The 15,228-nt window shown below is 38.9% G+C and overlaps 1 protein-coding gene across 1 annotated transcript in view; it reads left to right on the forward strand.

Annotated features, from left to right (window-relative positions):
- Positions 1-496: 496 nt before the first annotated feature.
- psat1 (phosphoserine aminotransferase 1) overlaps positions 497-15,228 on the forward strand; it is a 28,464-nt gene continuing 13,732 nt past the window's right edge. Inside the window, exons 1-6 of the mRNA XM_003216473.4 lie at positions 497-939; positions 5,273-5,333; positions 6,346-6,415; positions 9,233-9,438; positions 11,653-11,825; positions 13,176-13,345. Coding sequence (XP_003216521.2) covers positions 616-939; positions 5,273-5,333; positions 6,346-6,415; positions 9,233-9,438; positions 11,653-11,825; positions 13,176-13,345 — 1,004 coding nt within the window. The 5' untranslated portion in view covers positions 497-615. The remainder of the gene's footprint in view (positions 940-5,272; positions 5,334-6,345; positions 6,416-9,232; positions 9,439-11,652; positions 11,826-13,175; positions 13,346-15,228) is intronic.

Raw genomic sequence — 15,228 nt, forward strand, 5'->3', positions numbered from 1 at the left:
TGCATAGGAAAATAGCAAAGCAAAGCAATGTTACAACCTGTGACTTAATGAAACTAGTGACGAGATTTGCAAAAGACATTTTTATGTGGTTTTCTCAAAAAAAAATTACACCTAAAATAGTGTGGAAAAGCACCACAATGTGGTGGGGGTGGGAACCGTTTGGGGTGCATCTAGACTAGAATTAATGCAGTTTGACACTACTGTAGCTGTCAGGGCTCAAGGCTATGGACTCGTGGGAGCTGTAGTTTCAGAAGGTCTTTAATTTTCTCTACCAAGGAGTGCTGGTGCCTTACGAACCTACCATTCTCAGGATCCCACAGCCTTGAGCCATGGCAGGGAGAGTGTATTATTTTTTTGCCCTTGCTTCCCTCTTTGCCCGGCTCTGATCCGCAGGGGGCGCCCTGCCTTCCTCTCGCTTTCTGTCCCAAAGTCCACCCTTCCCGCGAACCATTTTATTGCAGGGAGCCACAGCTCCGCCGCCCAGAACCAGGTTCGTTGCCCTCGGAAGCGCCCACAAGAGCTGCCTTCGTGCCCGCGACCTGGCCGTGAAAGCGCCGTGGATCCAGCGTCTCGCTTCGCCTCCCGTGGGTGCCAATCTCTCGTTCTACCTTAAGGATGGGGCGATCACGCGGCCTCCTCGTGGCCCTGGGGCCAATGGCAAGAGGCGGCTGGACGGCGCCGGCCAACCGGAGCGCCGCCTTTGCCACACCCCTCTTGGGCCAGCCAATGGGGACGCAGGGCCGCCGAGCGCGCCTCCTGATTAGGGAGCCTTTGCAATTGTTGTGGAGAGGCGCTGCTGCTGTTGCTGCTACGCGCGGGATTGGAGCTTCTCTTGCCGAAGGGAATCCGAAGCGGGGATTTGGTTTGGCTGCGGGAACAATGGACGGCAAGAAGTATGTGGTCAACTTCGGCGCCGGACCCGCTAAGTTGCCGCGGGCGGTAAGTACTTTCCGCGGTAGGAAAGTTGAGATTGGCTTGGGTGCAATGTGCATCCACACTGTAGAGTAAATGCAGTTTGACACTGCTTTAGTTGCTACGGCGCAGTGCTATGGAATCTGTAGAATCTGTAGTTTCAAAAAAGTCTTTAGCATTGTCTTACCAAACATGCTGGCGTCTCATCGAGCTACGAAATCGCAGGATTCCATAGCACCGATCCATGGCCATGAAAGTGGTGTCAAACTGCATTCATTCCACAGTGTAGACGCACCTTTAGACAAAGACTACATCTGAGCCCCCGATGGCATAGCGGGTTAAACCGCTGAGCTGCTGAACTTGCGGACCGAAAGGTCGCAGGTTCGAATGCGGGGAACGGAGTGAGCGCCCGCTGTTAGCCCCAGCTTCTGCTAACCTAGCAGTTCGAATACATGCAAATGTGAGTAGATCAATAGGTACCACTCCAGCGGGAAGGTAAGGGCGCTCCATTCAATCATGCCGGCCACATGACCTAGGAGGTGTCTATGGTCAACGCCGGCTCTTCAGCTTAGAAATGGAGATAAGCACCAACCCCCAGAGTCGGATACGACTGGACTTAATGTCAGGGGAAAACCTTTACCCCATAAGTCCAATGTCGACAACAATCCTGATATTACTAGCTTCCTCCTCCCTTTCTTTGTGGTGTGAAAAGCAGCATTTCAAGCTCTTCGGGAGAGCAAATGGGTGGCATGCTCTCCACTTCCAAGGACATCCCCAAACATCTGTCAAGACATTGCAGGGTCTCTTCTCTCTCTTTCCTCTTTTTGTCTCCCATAGTTTCTGCTTTGTCTTTCAGGGATTCAAAGGGGCATATTTTTGTTTGTTGTGGATTTTAAATTGTTTATTTAAATGTGAGCTGTTTTGAATCTCAACACTAATAGATAAAACATGATGATGATGATACTTTGGTCAGGAGAAGCCGGAAAGGGGATCTATTGAGAAACACCCCTCTTTTCAGTTGTCCTAGCTTTTACTGTGTCTCAGGGCCCTTCTACACTGCCATATAATCCTGAATATCCTGTCAGATCATCCACATTATGGAGGCCCTTTCCACACACAGACGAATAAAATCCCATAGTTTTAAATAAATATCTGTTTTGAACTGGATTGTATGGCAGCGTGGACTTGGATAACCCAGTTCAAAGCAGAGTGGAAGGGCCTTTAGATCACCAATGCACCCATTAAAACTAGGATCCCTCCCACACTGCCATATAACCCAGAATATCAAGGCAGAAAATCCCACAATATCTGCTTTGAACTGGGTTATCTGAGTCCACACTGCCATATAACCCAGTTCAAAGCATATAATGTGGGATTTTATTCAGCTGTGTGGAAGTTAGGCCCAACTTCCCCAGCCCTTCCCCACCTAAAAACATAATCATTCAACAAATAATTAAACAGTTAAAATGGACTTCCACTTTCAAGACATACAATGGAAATATTATTGTCACCCCACTCACTACTTATTTTAAGATCCTACTTTATTCTATTTTGCTATCTCAATATCTTAATCTTAAAAATCCATAAAAATTATTTATAAATGAGGAAAGGGTTCCTATTCTTTTGAAAAATTGGCAACTGATTTCTCCTTTCTCAAACAAGAAAACGTGCCCATTTCTGCCAGTTCTAGAACTTTTACAACCCAGTCTTCTTTTGAGAGTAGTTTGAGCTCATTGTTGGATGGGACTGCTTCAGAACTTTAAAAACATATGTATTTGCTTTTAAGAAAAGCAGCAATTAAAATGCCAAGAAAAGGGTTTTGGTTTTCCTGTTTTTCCAGTTCAGAAAGCCAGAATATAGGGATTGCTTGAAGTTGGGAGAAGGCAGCAGTCTTATCCGTTTTGTGTGTGCATTCTGTAGATGAGGATTTAAAGAATCCATTGTCTTCTGTTAATGAAAGAAACCTTTGTGAATATGTAGGGCAGAAGATGATCTTAAAGGGCACATTACTTTAATGTCAGATAGTTTTACTCAGACTGTAGAATCATATCTATACTATGCAAGCTGTGGACATCTCTTCATAAGATTGCATCAGCAGCTGCCTCAATCCAATCACATCTGGAAGAGGTGTGGCTTTTGTTGGATATATCCAGTTTTCCAGCTTTCTGTAAGAACTGTATGCCTAAGCAGTTTTCAGCAGTTTAATTATTGTTGCATACTGTTTAGACCTAGTGCAATCTAGGCCCCTTCTACATTGCCTGATAATCTAGATTATCTGCTTTGAACTGGATTATAAGTAAAGGTAAAGATTTCCCCTGACGTTAAGTCTAGTCATGTCTGACTCTGGGGGTTGGTGCTCATCTCCATTTCTAAGCCGAAGAGCCGCCGTTGTCCATAGACACCTCCAAGGTCATGTGGCCGGCATGACTGCATGGATCACGGTTACCTTCCCACCAGAATGGTACCTATTGATCTACTCATATTTGCGTGTTTTCGAACTGTTAGGTTGGCAAAAGCTGGGGCTAACAACGGGAGCATACTCCACTCCTTGGATTCAAACTGCTGGTTTAACTCACTGTTTTCGAACTGCTAGGTTGGCAGAAGCTGGAGCTAACAGTGGGCGCTCACTCCGCTCCTGGGATTTGAACCTGGGACCTTTCGGTCTGCAAGTTCAGCAGCTCAGTGCTTTAACACACTTCGCCACCAGGGCTCCGATTATATGGATTATATGGCAGTGTAGAAGGGGCCTTATATAAAGAAGGTTTTTATGCACAGTTCTTATACTGTTAGTTAGTTTTTCTTATCAGTGAAGAAGCTTTGACATTTCACAAGGCTTGCACATAAATGCATGTATGCAGAAATGTGTAGAAATGCCTATATTTTAAAGATTTTCACTCAATATGCCCAATATTAGCATGAAAACTTGACGGTAAATTATCTCTAGTTAATTGTCTAAAATGACTATCCAAATGGTGAAATTCAAGAAAAAAATGTTTCAAATACCTTAAGGAATGATAGAACCTAGAATCAAAAAATGAACTTATACTCAGAAAACGAAAGAAAATGGGAGCCATTGTTTTCCTAATAGTATATTCCATTATCTGGCTGCTGAAAATCCAGTGTAGTGTGGTGGTTTGAGTGCCTACAATTTCAGAGACCAGGGTTAGATTTTCTGCTTGACCATGGAAACCCACTGGGTGACCTTTAGCAAGTCATGCACTCTCGGCCCCAGAAAATGCCATGGTAGAACCTATCAAGTTGCCATCAAGTTGGAAGTGACTTGAAGACAAACAACAACAACAGAACTCTAGAACTAGGGCTCCATGTTGGAATTCCCAAAATATGGTTCAATTATATCACACTATGTAACAAAATCTTGAATAAGTTCATGTTCCTGGTTTGAGAATAATATTTCCTGTTTAATTGTGCAGTACATACTTTGAAAGTAGCTGTTATACTTCAGAAACTTCTTTTTGTGGCTGCCAAAAACTATGTTGAATTGGTTGAGACTCTGAGATATTCACTAAAAACTATAGCAAAACGTACTGCAGGACGTCCCACTAAAACAAAGTTTTTATAATTTAAAAAACCTTTTCCATGATTTTATGATAGAACCAATTAGGAAATGCCATTTATAACCCAGGAACAAAAGTGTGTTACTAAGGGCCCTTCCACACAGCCATATAACCCAGCATATGAAGGCAGATAATCCACAATATCTGCTTTGAACTGGGTTATCTGAGTCCATGCTGCCATATAACCCAGTTCAAAGCAGATAATGTGGGATTTTATTCTGCTGTGTGGAAAGCGTCATGAACCCTTGGGGTCTTTTCAAAGTTCTAATGACATTTATGTCTTTCTTGTATCCAAAGTTATCTAAAAGCACAACTAAACCCGTATGAAAAATTGAATGCAGAAGTACAATAGCTCTAATGATAGAAAAGAAAGTTGCCTACAGAACTATCCAGTTTTGGTCTCTGATATCTCTGGTATCCCCCTACAAAAGACCAGATGATCTATAAGACCACTGCCTGAGTCACAGTAAAGTTACGAAATTGCATCCCTTGAACTGGTATAGTTATGTTTATGTTCCGATAAATCTTGCAAAACATTCATATCTTTATCTAGTATCCTATGCATATTTATAACATAAAATAGGAGTGGAAATCATGTAACCATTAGATTTTGTTGAATTGTAACTCATCGTATTCCTCACTATTTCCTGTGCTGGCTAGGGCTGCTGGTCATTGTAGTCCAGAAATATCTGGAGGGCTACATGATTGTCACTATAATATAAAATATCCTGTGTGGAAAGTGTATAATTTGCTATTGACATGTGTTGAATTTATATGTTTTGCAGGTATTATTAGAAGCCCAGAAAGATCTGGTGGATTATAAAGGCCTTGGCATTAGTGTTCTCGGTAAGGTATCCTATTAATCTCTTTTAAGGAGATTTTAAAAAATTGTTTTAAAAGGAAAGGAAGAAATAAATGCTATACAATTTACCCCTGATGTTCACAGTTTCAAACTAGTTTTTTTTAAAAAAAATAAAAATCTGTGTATTTTGAATTATTTCCTCAGAAATATGCATTGGCCAATATACCGATTTGAGGTTGACATAAAAATAAAACTTCAGTAAACTAAACAGTAATACTAGAATTAGCAATGATTTCAACTTAAAACCAAATAGGGATTAAAACATTTGTGTCATATGTTTGTTCCACACATTTTGCACAGGACACCATACACTGTGTGTTTTGCTGGTCGTGATATCATCCCATTTCTAAATAATTAGCTTTTGAAGAATGTTTGCCTGAATAGATCCATGGTCAGCCAATCAGATTCATCCTTCAGTTTTGGTATTAGTCCTGTTTAATCTTCCACCCATATTGCAAAACAGCATCTCCAGATGTTTTTTGCCTTTGGTTTCCATCAGTCCCAGCCTATATGGGCCATAGACCAAAATTCTGAAAACTGGTATCCAAAGGTCATGAAGAACTTCACATTGGGATAAGCTGTTCTATCTTAGTCTTATAGCAGTTGTAACAGACTGAAACCTTTATCTTGATCTAGGAATTTCCTAATGGATATAAGATGCCTTAGCCTTGAGATGGGTACACATGGAGCCCCGAGTCTTGAAGGGGCTGCTCTATTCACTTCAGTGCAGTAATGGTATTTCTGTGTGAATGTGATTCCTATATCACAGACCTTCTGACTTCCCTTAAAGATATGAGGCAATGTGTATTCAATGAAGTCACAGATACATGTGATGACATGGGGAGCAGGATTAAAAAATTGGGGTCTGCTGTAAGGCCCATAAACAGAGAGTTAGTTCAGGCTCCATATTGTCTTTGATACTCCAAATTAATTACTTTTGTTTGTATGTCATATGGTTTTTATTGTAGTGTGCTTCATTTATTTCCTTTGTCCTAGAAATGAGTCACAGAACGTCTGACTTCTTAAAAATCATCAAAGCAGCTGAAAATGGCTTGCGGGAGCTTCTGTGAGTTACTGTTTTTTAAAATTTCTATTGACACCATAAAAAACTTCTTTTTGATAACATCATAGCTCTAGAACAGCTCTCTCGCACACACCAGCATGAGAAATTCCTTTATAGAAGTTGAAAGTGTTTCCTTCATTGATATGGAAATGATGCTAAACATTTTCTGCTTTCAGAATGGCTTCATTTATAAACCGATTCAGATATCATTCTTATTACAGGGCTCAATCCACTTATTAGTCACAACTAAAGTGGATCCATAGAACTAATGAGACTTATATACAACGTGCGTTCATTCATTGTACCTAATTCAACTAGAATGGACATTTAGAAGTAGGCTGTACTGTTTTTTAAAAATGATTTTATTCAAACATACAAACAAAGAAAAAACATAAAATACTACAACACAAAATGAAATTAAAACTACAATAAAACATTTTCCATTATGTACAAAAGTGATTAATACACCTTTACCTACAACATACAACCGATACACATTCTAAACAAACACTTACTAATCTATAAGCCTCCTGCCTATTGCCTGTTGATTTTAAATTCTTATTTATTGATCCCTTAAAGTTTCACTTATTTCTACTTTTTTATTTTTAATAATATTCTTCTATATCAGAAAACTAACGGTTGAAGATTGTCTCAATCTCTGCTGTATAAAAGTAATGAATATGTCCCAGTCTTTCTTGAATTTCATCAAAGATTTTTCCTTAATCAACATTGACAGTTTGTCCATCTCCAGTAATTCACATATTTTCATCGGCCAATATTCTTCCGTCAGTATATTTGGTTCTTTCCATCTATGCGCAAAGATCAGTGATTCTCAACCTGTGGGCCCCCAGGTTTTTTGGCCTATAACTCCCAGAAATCCAAGCCAGTTTACCAGCTGTTAGAATTTCTGAGGGTTGAAGGCCAAAACATCTGGGGACCCACAGGTTGAAAATCACTGGCATAGATTATTCTTGCTGCTGTAATCATGTATAATAGTATCTTCCATGTTTCTCATTGGTCATCTAACATCCTCAACAAATACAGTTCAGGTTTCATTGTAATTTTAGCCTTTACAATATCGTTTGTAAATTTTAACCTTTACAATACTGTTGTGGACAGACTACATGTTTTGTGCTAATGTTGTAATAACATACCAGCACCACCGGTTTGATCCATGCTGTACTACATTTGAAACCACTTTTCATTAAAAACCAGTGGGACAGAAGTTACTCTTTCTGTTAAAATCAGTGGGACAGAAGTTAGTAATCACAAGTACATTATGTTGATCAAATGTAATACAGATGTGACTCATATTGGACCCAATCCAATATTTTTCAGGAAAAAAGCAGCATTGGGGGAAAGGTAACTTAAATAGATGAACTAGTGGGAAAAGAAAGATAATGATATTTCATGAACACTTAAAATACTATGGGGCGGGAAAGAAGGGAAACTTCCTTTGGTCCTAATGCAACATGGGGACCACAGAGCCATACCTATTAATTTTAGGAAGCTTCTGGTCATTTCCCCCCTTGTCATTTTTCTACCCATTCAGTATTCTTTTGACCTCTATCAATATATAACCGTGGAGTTAGTTAGCCAGAATATATGTGAGTAAAAGTCAACTTTGCAGAACTCATTGAGAGACTGTAATACGATTTAAAATGCAGATCTTAGCCTGCTCTGAAAGAATGAATCAAGACTATGCCTGACTATCGGCTTTTTGGTATATAACCTGAATACATGAATACTTCCAAATAGGTCTCCTTTTTAGGCACGAGACCCTGGGTGCTGGCTGGGAAACTTTTTGCTTCACTTTTGGCTGCTTTTGTGATCAAATGTTAATAATGGAAATATTACCTAGCACCACTATTCTATCATAAATATACACAATATCATCTGATTTGTAAAGTTAGCCCATAGGGCCTGGAGACCAGCAGAGAATACTATACAGGTGGAGGTTGGAAAAATTTCTGCCTGAAATCCTGGCTGCCAGTCAGAATCGACATCACTGGGCTAAAGGAACCAAGACTCACTCAGTACAAGGCAGTCTCTGACATTCTTATATGATAGTTGTTCCAAACACTCAGAATCTATAAGTTGGTTTCCTAGTATGACTTCAAAATCCCCATGAATATTTTGGAGGCTGGAGAGGGTTGCCAAAATGACATTCATCCACTTAACAAGTTATATTTTTGCTAAGTGCTGTCTGGATTTGATGTTTGCAGAGTATGCAAAGGCCAGAGTCATCCCTAAGGTTCCATAATGTTTTTTGTTTTTTTTAGTATACCAGGGAGCAGGAGATATACACCCCAAAGCTTTTAGCATCCCAAGAGTGTCACCTTGACTGTGCCAAAGTGGGCATAGCTACTATACCTAGAATGAACTTTGAGATTCTGTTTGAGTTCTGCAGTGGACCCTGGGATTCTTGAATGGATAAATTCCACACATCATTAAATTTTTGTGGAGTATCTCAAAGTTCATCTCTAGCTGGTTATAAATAGATGTTACCATTGTCAGTACTCATTCAAGCTTAAGAACGAGTGTGGAATTGTATGCACACTGCTTTAACTCTAATGTTTGTTGTTAGCTTGGGAAAAGATACTTATGTTTTGTGAATCTTTTATTATGTTGATGTTATGGGAGGAAACTACAATATTTCCACTTTGAATTAGCATAGCAGTTGAAACTCTATTTAATATCTCCTAAAAAAGGTGCTTTCTCTACATGATATGAATAACAACAACAAAGGGGAACTACTACGGTATATTGTTATAAATCATAATTCATACTTATTTTTTGGTTCTTTCTTCTTTTGCACAGCAAGATACCAGAAAATTACAAAGTGATATTTCTTCAAGGAGGTGGATCTGGACAATTTAGTGGCATTCCACTAAATCTTATTGGATTAAAAGAAGCAAGGTGTGCCGATTATGTGGTGACTGGCGCATGGTCAGCAAAGGCAGCTAAAGAAGCAGAGAAATATGCCAAAGTCAACCTTGTTCATCCTAAACTCTCTAGTTATACAAGTGAGTTAACTTTAATTTTAACATGTAATCACTACAAGCATAATTCTTTTTTAAAATCTGGTTTGAATGATTTGATAAAACTGTGTGAAATATATGGCCCCATACAAACAGTGCGTAAGAAACACATTGTCTAAGGCTGAATCTACACTGCCAAGTAATGCAGTTTAAACTGCATTATATGGGTCTGCAGTGACCATATAATGCAGTTCAGACTCCATTATTTGGCAGTGTAGATACAGCCTAAGAAAAATTGGGATGGGTTAGAGTGCAGTTGTGTATTGGAGAGGAAAAAAAACAGCTACTGAAATGGTGGGAAAAATAGTACATGGTGATTAAGATCAAAACTGTGATGCAGTTTGACAAGAGTGCTAGGTCAGAAATAATTAGAAATATAAACAATTACGACAGCTTACTGCATAAAGAAAAGTATTTTGATCTGTTCCTAGAAAAAATACACAGATTCCTGCATTTGATATATTTTAGAACATCCTTTATCTCTTCACTAGAAAATGTAGGCATCATAGTTGCAGAGAAAAGCATGAGACAGAGCAAACAATACCAAAGCTAGATTTGGCAGGGATTCGTTCTGCTATTTTGGAGGGACATTCCAGTTTTTTTTACAGCTTTATGGCCCTTCTGATGCTTTTTATCACAAGTTCCTGCTTTTATTTCCAAACTGTAATCAAACCTGTAAATGAGAGCATGGAGGCAAGTATATGCCAGTTGCTTGATTATTGCCATGAAAACAAAGTGCTGAATCTTTTAATTTTTTTTGGCTTGCAAAAACTCATGGTTTTTCTTAAAGCTGCCAGATTTTATCATCATCTTCAGGATTTTTCGAAAAGAGAGTCTAGGCTATAGAAGTGATAATTCAAAGACTTACCAGTTTGTCTCTGACCAGGAAAATATTGTTATTCAAAACATAGGTGAAAGCAAATAAGTGAAAGTACTTTGAGAATTGCCTTATTACTGATTCCTCTCACCTGTGGAAGCCTTTCAGGCACACAGAATGTTTCTTTATGAATTATGCAAAAAATGCCCAAGAAACATTAAGTTTCTTTGAAGTTCTGAAAAATGGTCATCATGGCATGCTGTGTGGGAAATAAATCTTAAATCCAAGATGGATATTTCTATAAAGAGCTATACCCTGAACAACTGATCCTCATTCATCAGCATCTGTAGTGAAACATAGTATCTGGGTCAGAATGTCCTGTCCTAATTATTGTATTTTAGGGATGCTTTCATACATTACTGAGAAGTACTGACATAGCATGTATCATTCTACCAATGCAAAGTAGTTCGTTTTTGTGCCGTGAAATGGGCAGATTCCTGAAGTATGCAAAGTCTATTTCAATAGGGTCTGTGTGTATAAAGTGCAACTCCCACATTATGACAGTTATTGCAAGTGTGCCGTTGGTGCTTAGATCTATGAACAGGCAATCTCAAGATCTAAATCCAGCATCAAGCTGGACTTTCTTCTCCTGCTGCATGTTGTCCTCTTTTTTCTTTTTTCTTGCGGAAAAAAATACACACATAGAAAAATACAATCTTAATATTCCACAATCAAAATACAAGTATTTTTTCCCAATCCTCCACATTCTCACCCATGAACTTATCCTTACGTAATACTTATCCTGCTGCACGTTGTCCTCCATGTTGATGTTGTTGTTGTTGTTAGTATTGTTATATTCTGCTTTTCTCTCTTGATTGAGATCCAAAGCAGCTCTAGCTTTTCCCCCCTGAGAGAAACCATTCTGATGGGTCCCTGCATCTGACTCCAAAAGGGTTATGTTAGATAACATCTGTGTCATAGTGAATGGTTGCAATTCTATCTTTCTCTGTGTAAAGAGAGAGAGAATAGATAAGAAGCCTAAAATGCATATTAAGTTGCAGATTCGCTTTTGATTTGCATGTTAATGGCATTTTTAATTACTGTATAGCCTCTTTTGGCATCCAAAAGCCAGCAAGCATTATCACCTCCTTTTAAGACACTATACAGTGTTACTTTTCATCCTCTCAGTTTTCCTTGTTTAACAATAGCAGTTTCCCCCTCTGTAATAAGTCCAAGCTTTAATCTACTTTGCTGGCAAAGCAACAGAAATGTGCAGAACTGAAGTTGCTGTCAAAGTTCACTTTTTAAGGCATACTGCATACACTTTCTTTTGCAGAGTCTGCTGATCCTTATATCTCTGTCTGCTATCTTATCTGCCTTAGAAATCCCTGACCCGAGCACTTGGAACCTTAACCCAGATGCCTCTTATGTCTATTATTGCGCAAATGAGACGGTCCATGGTGTGGAGTTTGACTTTGTACCCGATGTTGGGAAGACAGTTCTGGTTTGTGATATGTCTTCAAACTTCCTCTCTAGACCGGTGGATGTCTCTAAGGTAAAGATTTCAAAGAGCAGAGTTTGCAAAGTGCGACCTAATATGTTGGGTCACTGAGGCCAATTCATTTAATACCTTTAGGAACATCAGGGCATATCTGTGTTACACAGTTTTGTCAATGTGGTTTCAATTCTCTCTCTAAAGTATCCTGGGATCTGTAACTTTCTAATAATTATATCAGTGGCCCTGTTAGCCATCACTTCTCATGTTCCTGCATTTTTTGTGCCTCTTAAGTCTCATTTCCACTTACATTTTGAGACTTTAGACCTGAACCTATGTTGTCTTTTAAAAATAATAATATAAACACTTTTAGCTTCTTTAAAGCAATAAGCTGCTACTTGTACTCCCTACAGTTTCAGGGTTCTGTGATGAGTGCGAATAATGTTTACTTGGTTAGGATCATGAAGTTAAATCCCAGTGAACTCAGTGGAAAGCACTACAAGATTATGGCTGTTTTGAACATGTACACTATGCACCTTAAGCTGGCTCTTGTTTTTCACATTTACTGCAAATGCTAGCATGTTCTTTGGCTTGCCAATAATATTTATGAGCAGTATAAGTGTGGTCCTTTTCATTGTACAGTGATCCCTACAAATTCTTTGGGCTTAGGGGTGCAGCACTCCCATGAACATGAAAAAAAGTGAATAAAACACATTTTAAAAACTTAAGTTGATACCTCTGTAGGAATCCCTAGGTCCTCCAGTATAACTCTATAGTGCAACACTTCCAATATAATTCTTCTGGAAGACATAAATGCCTATAGAAGTGTTCGTTCTAGGAAATCCCTAGGTTCTCCAGACTGACTCTATGGCCAACTTCTGGCAGAAGTTAACCATATAGTCATGCTGAAGGATGTAGAGATTCCTAGAGAGAACATATTAATCAAATCTATGAATAATCAAATCTGCAAAATTACATCCACAAATGTAGAGGGCTGGCTGTACATCCTTTTTCCTGACACAAAGGAAATTGGTATCAAGGGAAATAAACAGCAGCAATCTTTATACGAACTATGAATAGTCTCTTGGCTTCTCCTGAAGCTTTTGGCCCAGTCCATACAAGCTACATTCCCTTGAGTACCTCATATCTCTTACAGAGGGAAGGATTGCTTTTGGCTTTTCAGAATTTTTGAACTTCAGTTCCCAGAAGTTCTATGCAGCATGTCCAATGGTAAGGAGCTCTGAAAGTTGTAGTCCAAAGCATCTGGAAGCCATTGTTTCCCCAGTCCTCGGCTATGGTGTTTTCCTAATTGACTGACTGATATAACCCCTAATTGCAGTTTATAAATGCATTCATGAGTGCAATGTCTATTTTATTTCTCTCCCCATCACCTCTGCTCCTAATATAAAGTTTGGAGTAATTTTTGCTGGTGCTCAGAAGAACATGGGCTGTGCTGGCGTAACGCTGGTAATTGTGCGTGAGGATTTAATTGGCCATGCGCTGAAGGAATGCCCTATAGTGTTGGACTACAAAGTGCAAGTGGAGAATGCCTCATTATACAACACTCCTCCGTGCTTCAGGTAATTTTGCCAAAGTATAGCATTGTTCACCCTGCTAATTACTTGGATGTCATTTACTGTGCAGAGCGTTTTGGGTTTGATAAGTGGCGGCAAAGAGGGCAAACGCAAGCTTGCTGTGTATTAGAGGAGCTGCATGAAGCTCTAACAGCACTCAGGAGAAACCCACTGTGGCCTTCCCTTGAAGTATATTAGAACTGATACAATAATTGTTTCTTTTTTGTAACACATTCAATATACAGTTAATATGTTAACAAATATAGTAAAGAAATGCACAGAAAATAAGGATTAGTAAATATGAAATGATACAGTCTTCCTTCTTAAACTTATGTACAAGTTAAGATCTTATTTAATAACTAACAGATATACTTGTGTATAAATCAACCCCATTTATAAATTGAGGGCAGGTTTTATAGCCAAAAGTATGGATTCTGAAATGACTAGTGGATGAGTTGGGGATCATTTCATGAAGAGGGGAAAGCACCAGCACCATCTTAAATGGTCAACCACTCCTGGTCGCCACTATTATTTTCCCACCTAGGCATTCAAAAATACCCTTTGCCAATCCAGGCACCCAAAAAGGCCGGAAGTGACAAAGAGTGTAGGCTTCTTTTAGATTCTCCTGGGATAGCCCAAGCTTTCACCTTGTGTTATTGTACTCAGAGAAGGGAATTGTTCATTTTACGAAAAGAGTTAAGGTACAGTACTTATTTTGATCCATTTATAAATCAACCTAGATTTGCCATTTGCTCAGAAGATGGTTGTCAAAAGGCTTTCAAGAGCTGAATATATAGAGAAGAGTCTTTGTTTGAAAAGACAATTAAATGGGTGCCATCTGTTCTTCCCATCGTAGTCGTTTTCTCCATTAAGATCTTATTGTTATAGGTCAGCTTTTCCCCAAGTATTACTTTCCAGACCCTGTCCAACCATTTCCATGAGGAGAATCCAATCATGTGGATTCAGTGTTATGTAATTTCCAATTTAGCTGCAACTGTGAGGATATATACAATGCCCTTGATCAAGTTGTCATTGTTTCCATAAGTAGCAATAATAACAAAAGAGTCCTACAAAAATTACTAATTAATTTATCATTTCAGGAATACATATAATTTTTCCCAAGATTCATGAACATTCACATGCACCACTTTTGTGACATTATGCCTCTGTCTTTGCAAATTCTCCAGCAAATTGAAGATACATTGTAGTAGTCTAATTGGGGCCAAGGACCACTTACATTATTTCTTTTAGTGTATTTTCCATCCTTGCTGATGAGATAATTTTGTACAGCAGCACAAACCACAATGTACTGCAGTTACCCTCAGAAATTGCCAGGTTTATATCATTTTTCAGGCTTCCTTTGTTACTAGGACATGATTTACACTGGTTCTCTGTTAGTAGTTTTCATGTGTTATAAACCATAGCCTTGAGTTAAATATGCAAGAGACAGATAAGTCTTCCAAGTTTCTTAGCTGACCTAGGATGACCTGCTTTTAAGTGAAACCAATTTATATCGGTATGGTATAATTTCTGCTCTTCCTTGTGCTAATAGAATTTGATGAAACCTGATTCTAAACAGATTTTCATATTTCTGTTTTTGGAAGTAGATGATTTTATTCTGGTGGAGAAAATAGTGTACTGTTGTGTGTGGTAGATTTGAGAGGGGTGGAGACTTAACTTTTTCTTGACTTGTCCTCAGAGTAGGACTGGCTCCAGTTTTTAGCCTGACTTGGGTTTTGCTTTCCAAAGCAGATTTATACTGGGCAAACAGTATATCTCTTGCTGCAAAACTTGTAGAAAATGCACTCTTGATCAGGGCCATAGCCAGAAGAAAAATTGGGGTGGGGTGGGGGGTTAAAACTTTTTTTGGCGAAACATGAAGAGTAGTT

The sequence above is a fragment of the Anolis carolinensis genome, chromosome 2, assembly GCF_035594765.1.
Source record: "Anolis carolinensis isolate JA03-04 chromosome 2, rAnoCar3.1.pri, whole genome shotgun sequence".
NCBI lineage: Eukaryota > Metazoa > Chordata > Lepidosauria > Squamata > Dactyloidae > Anolis > Anolis carolinensis.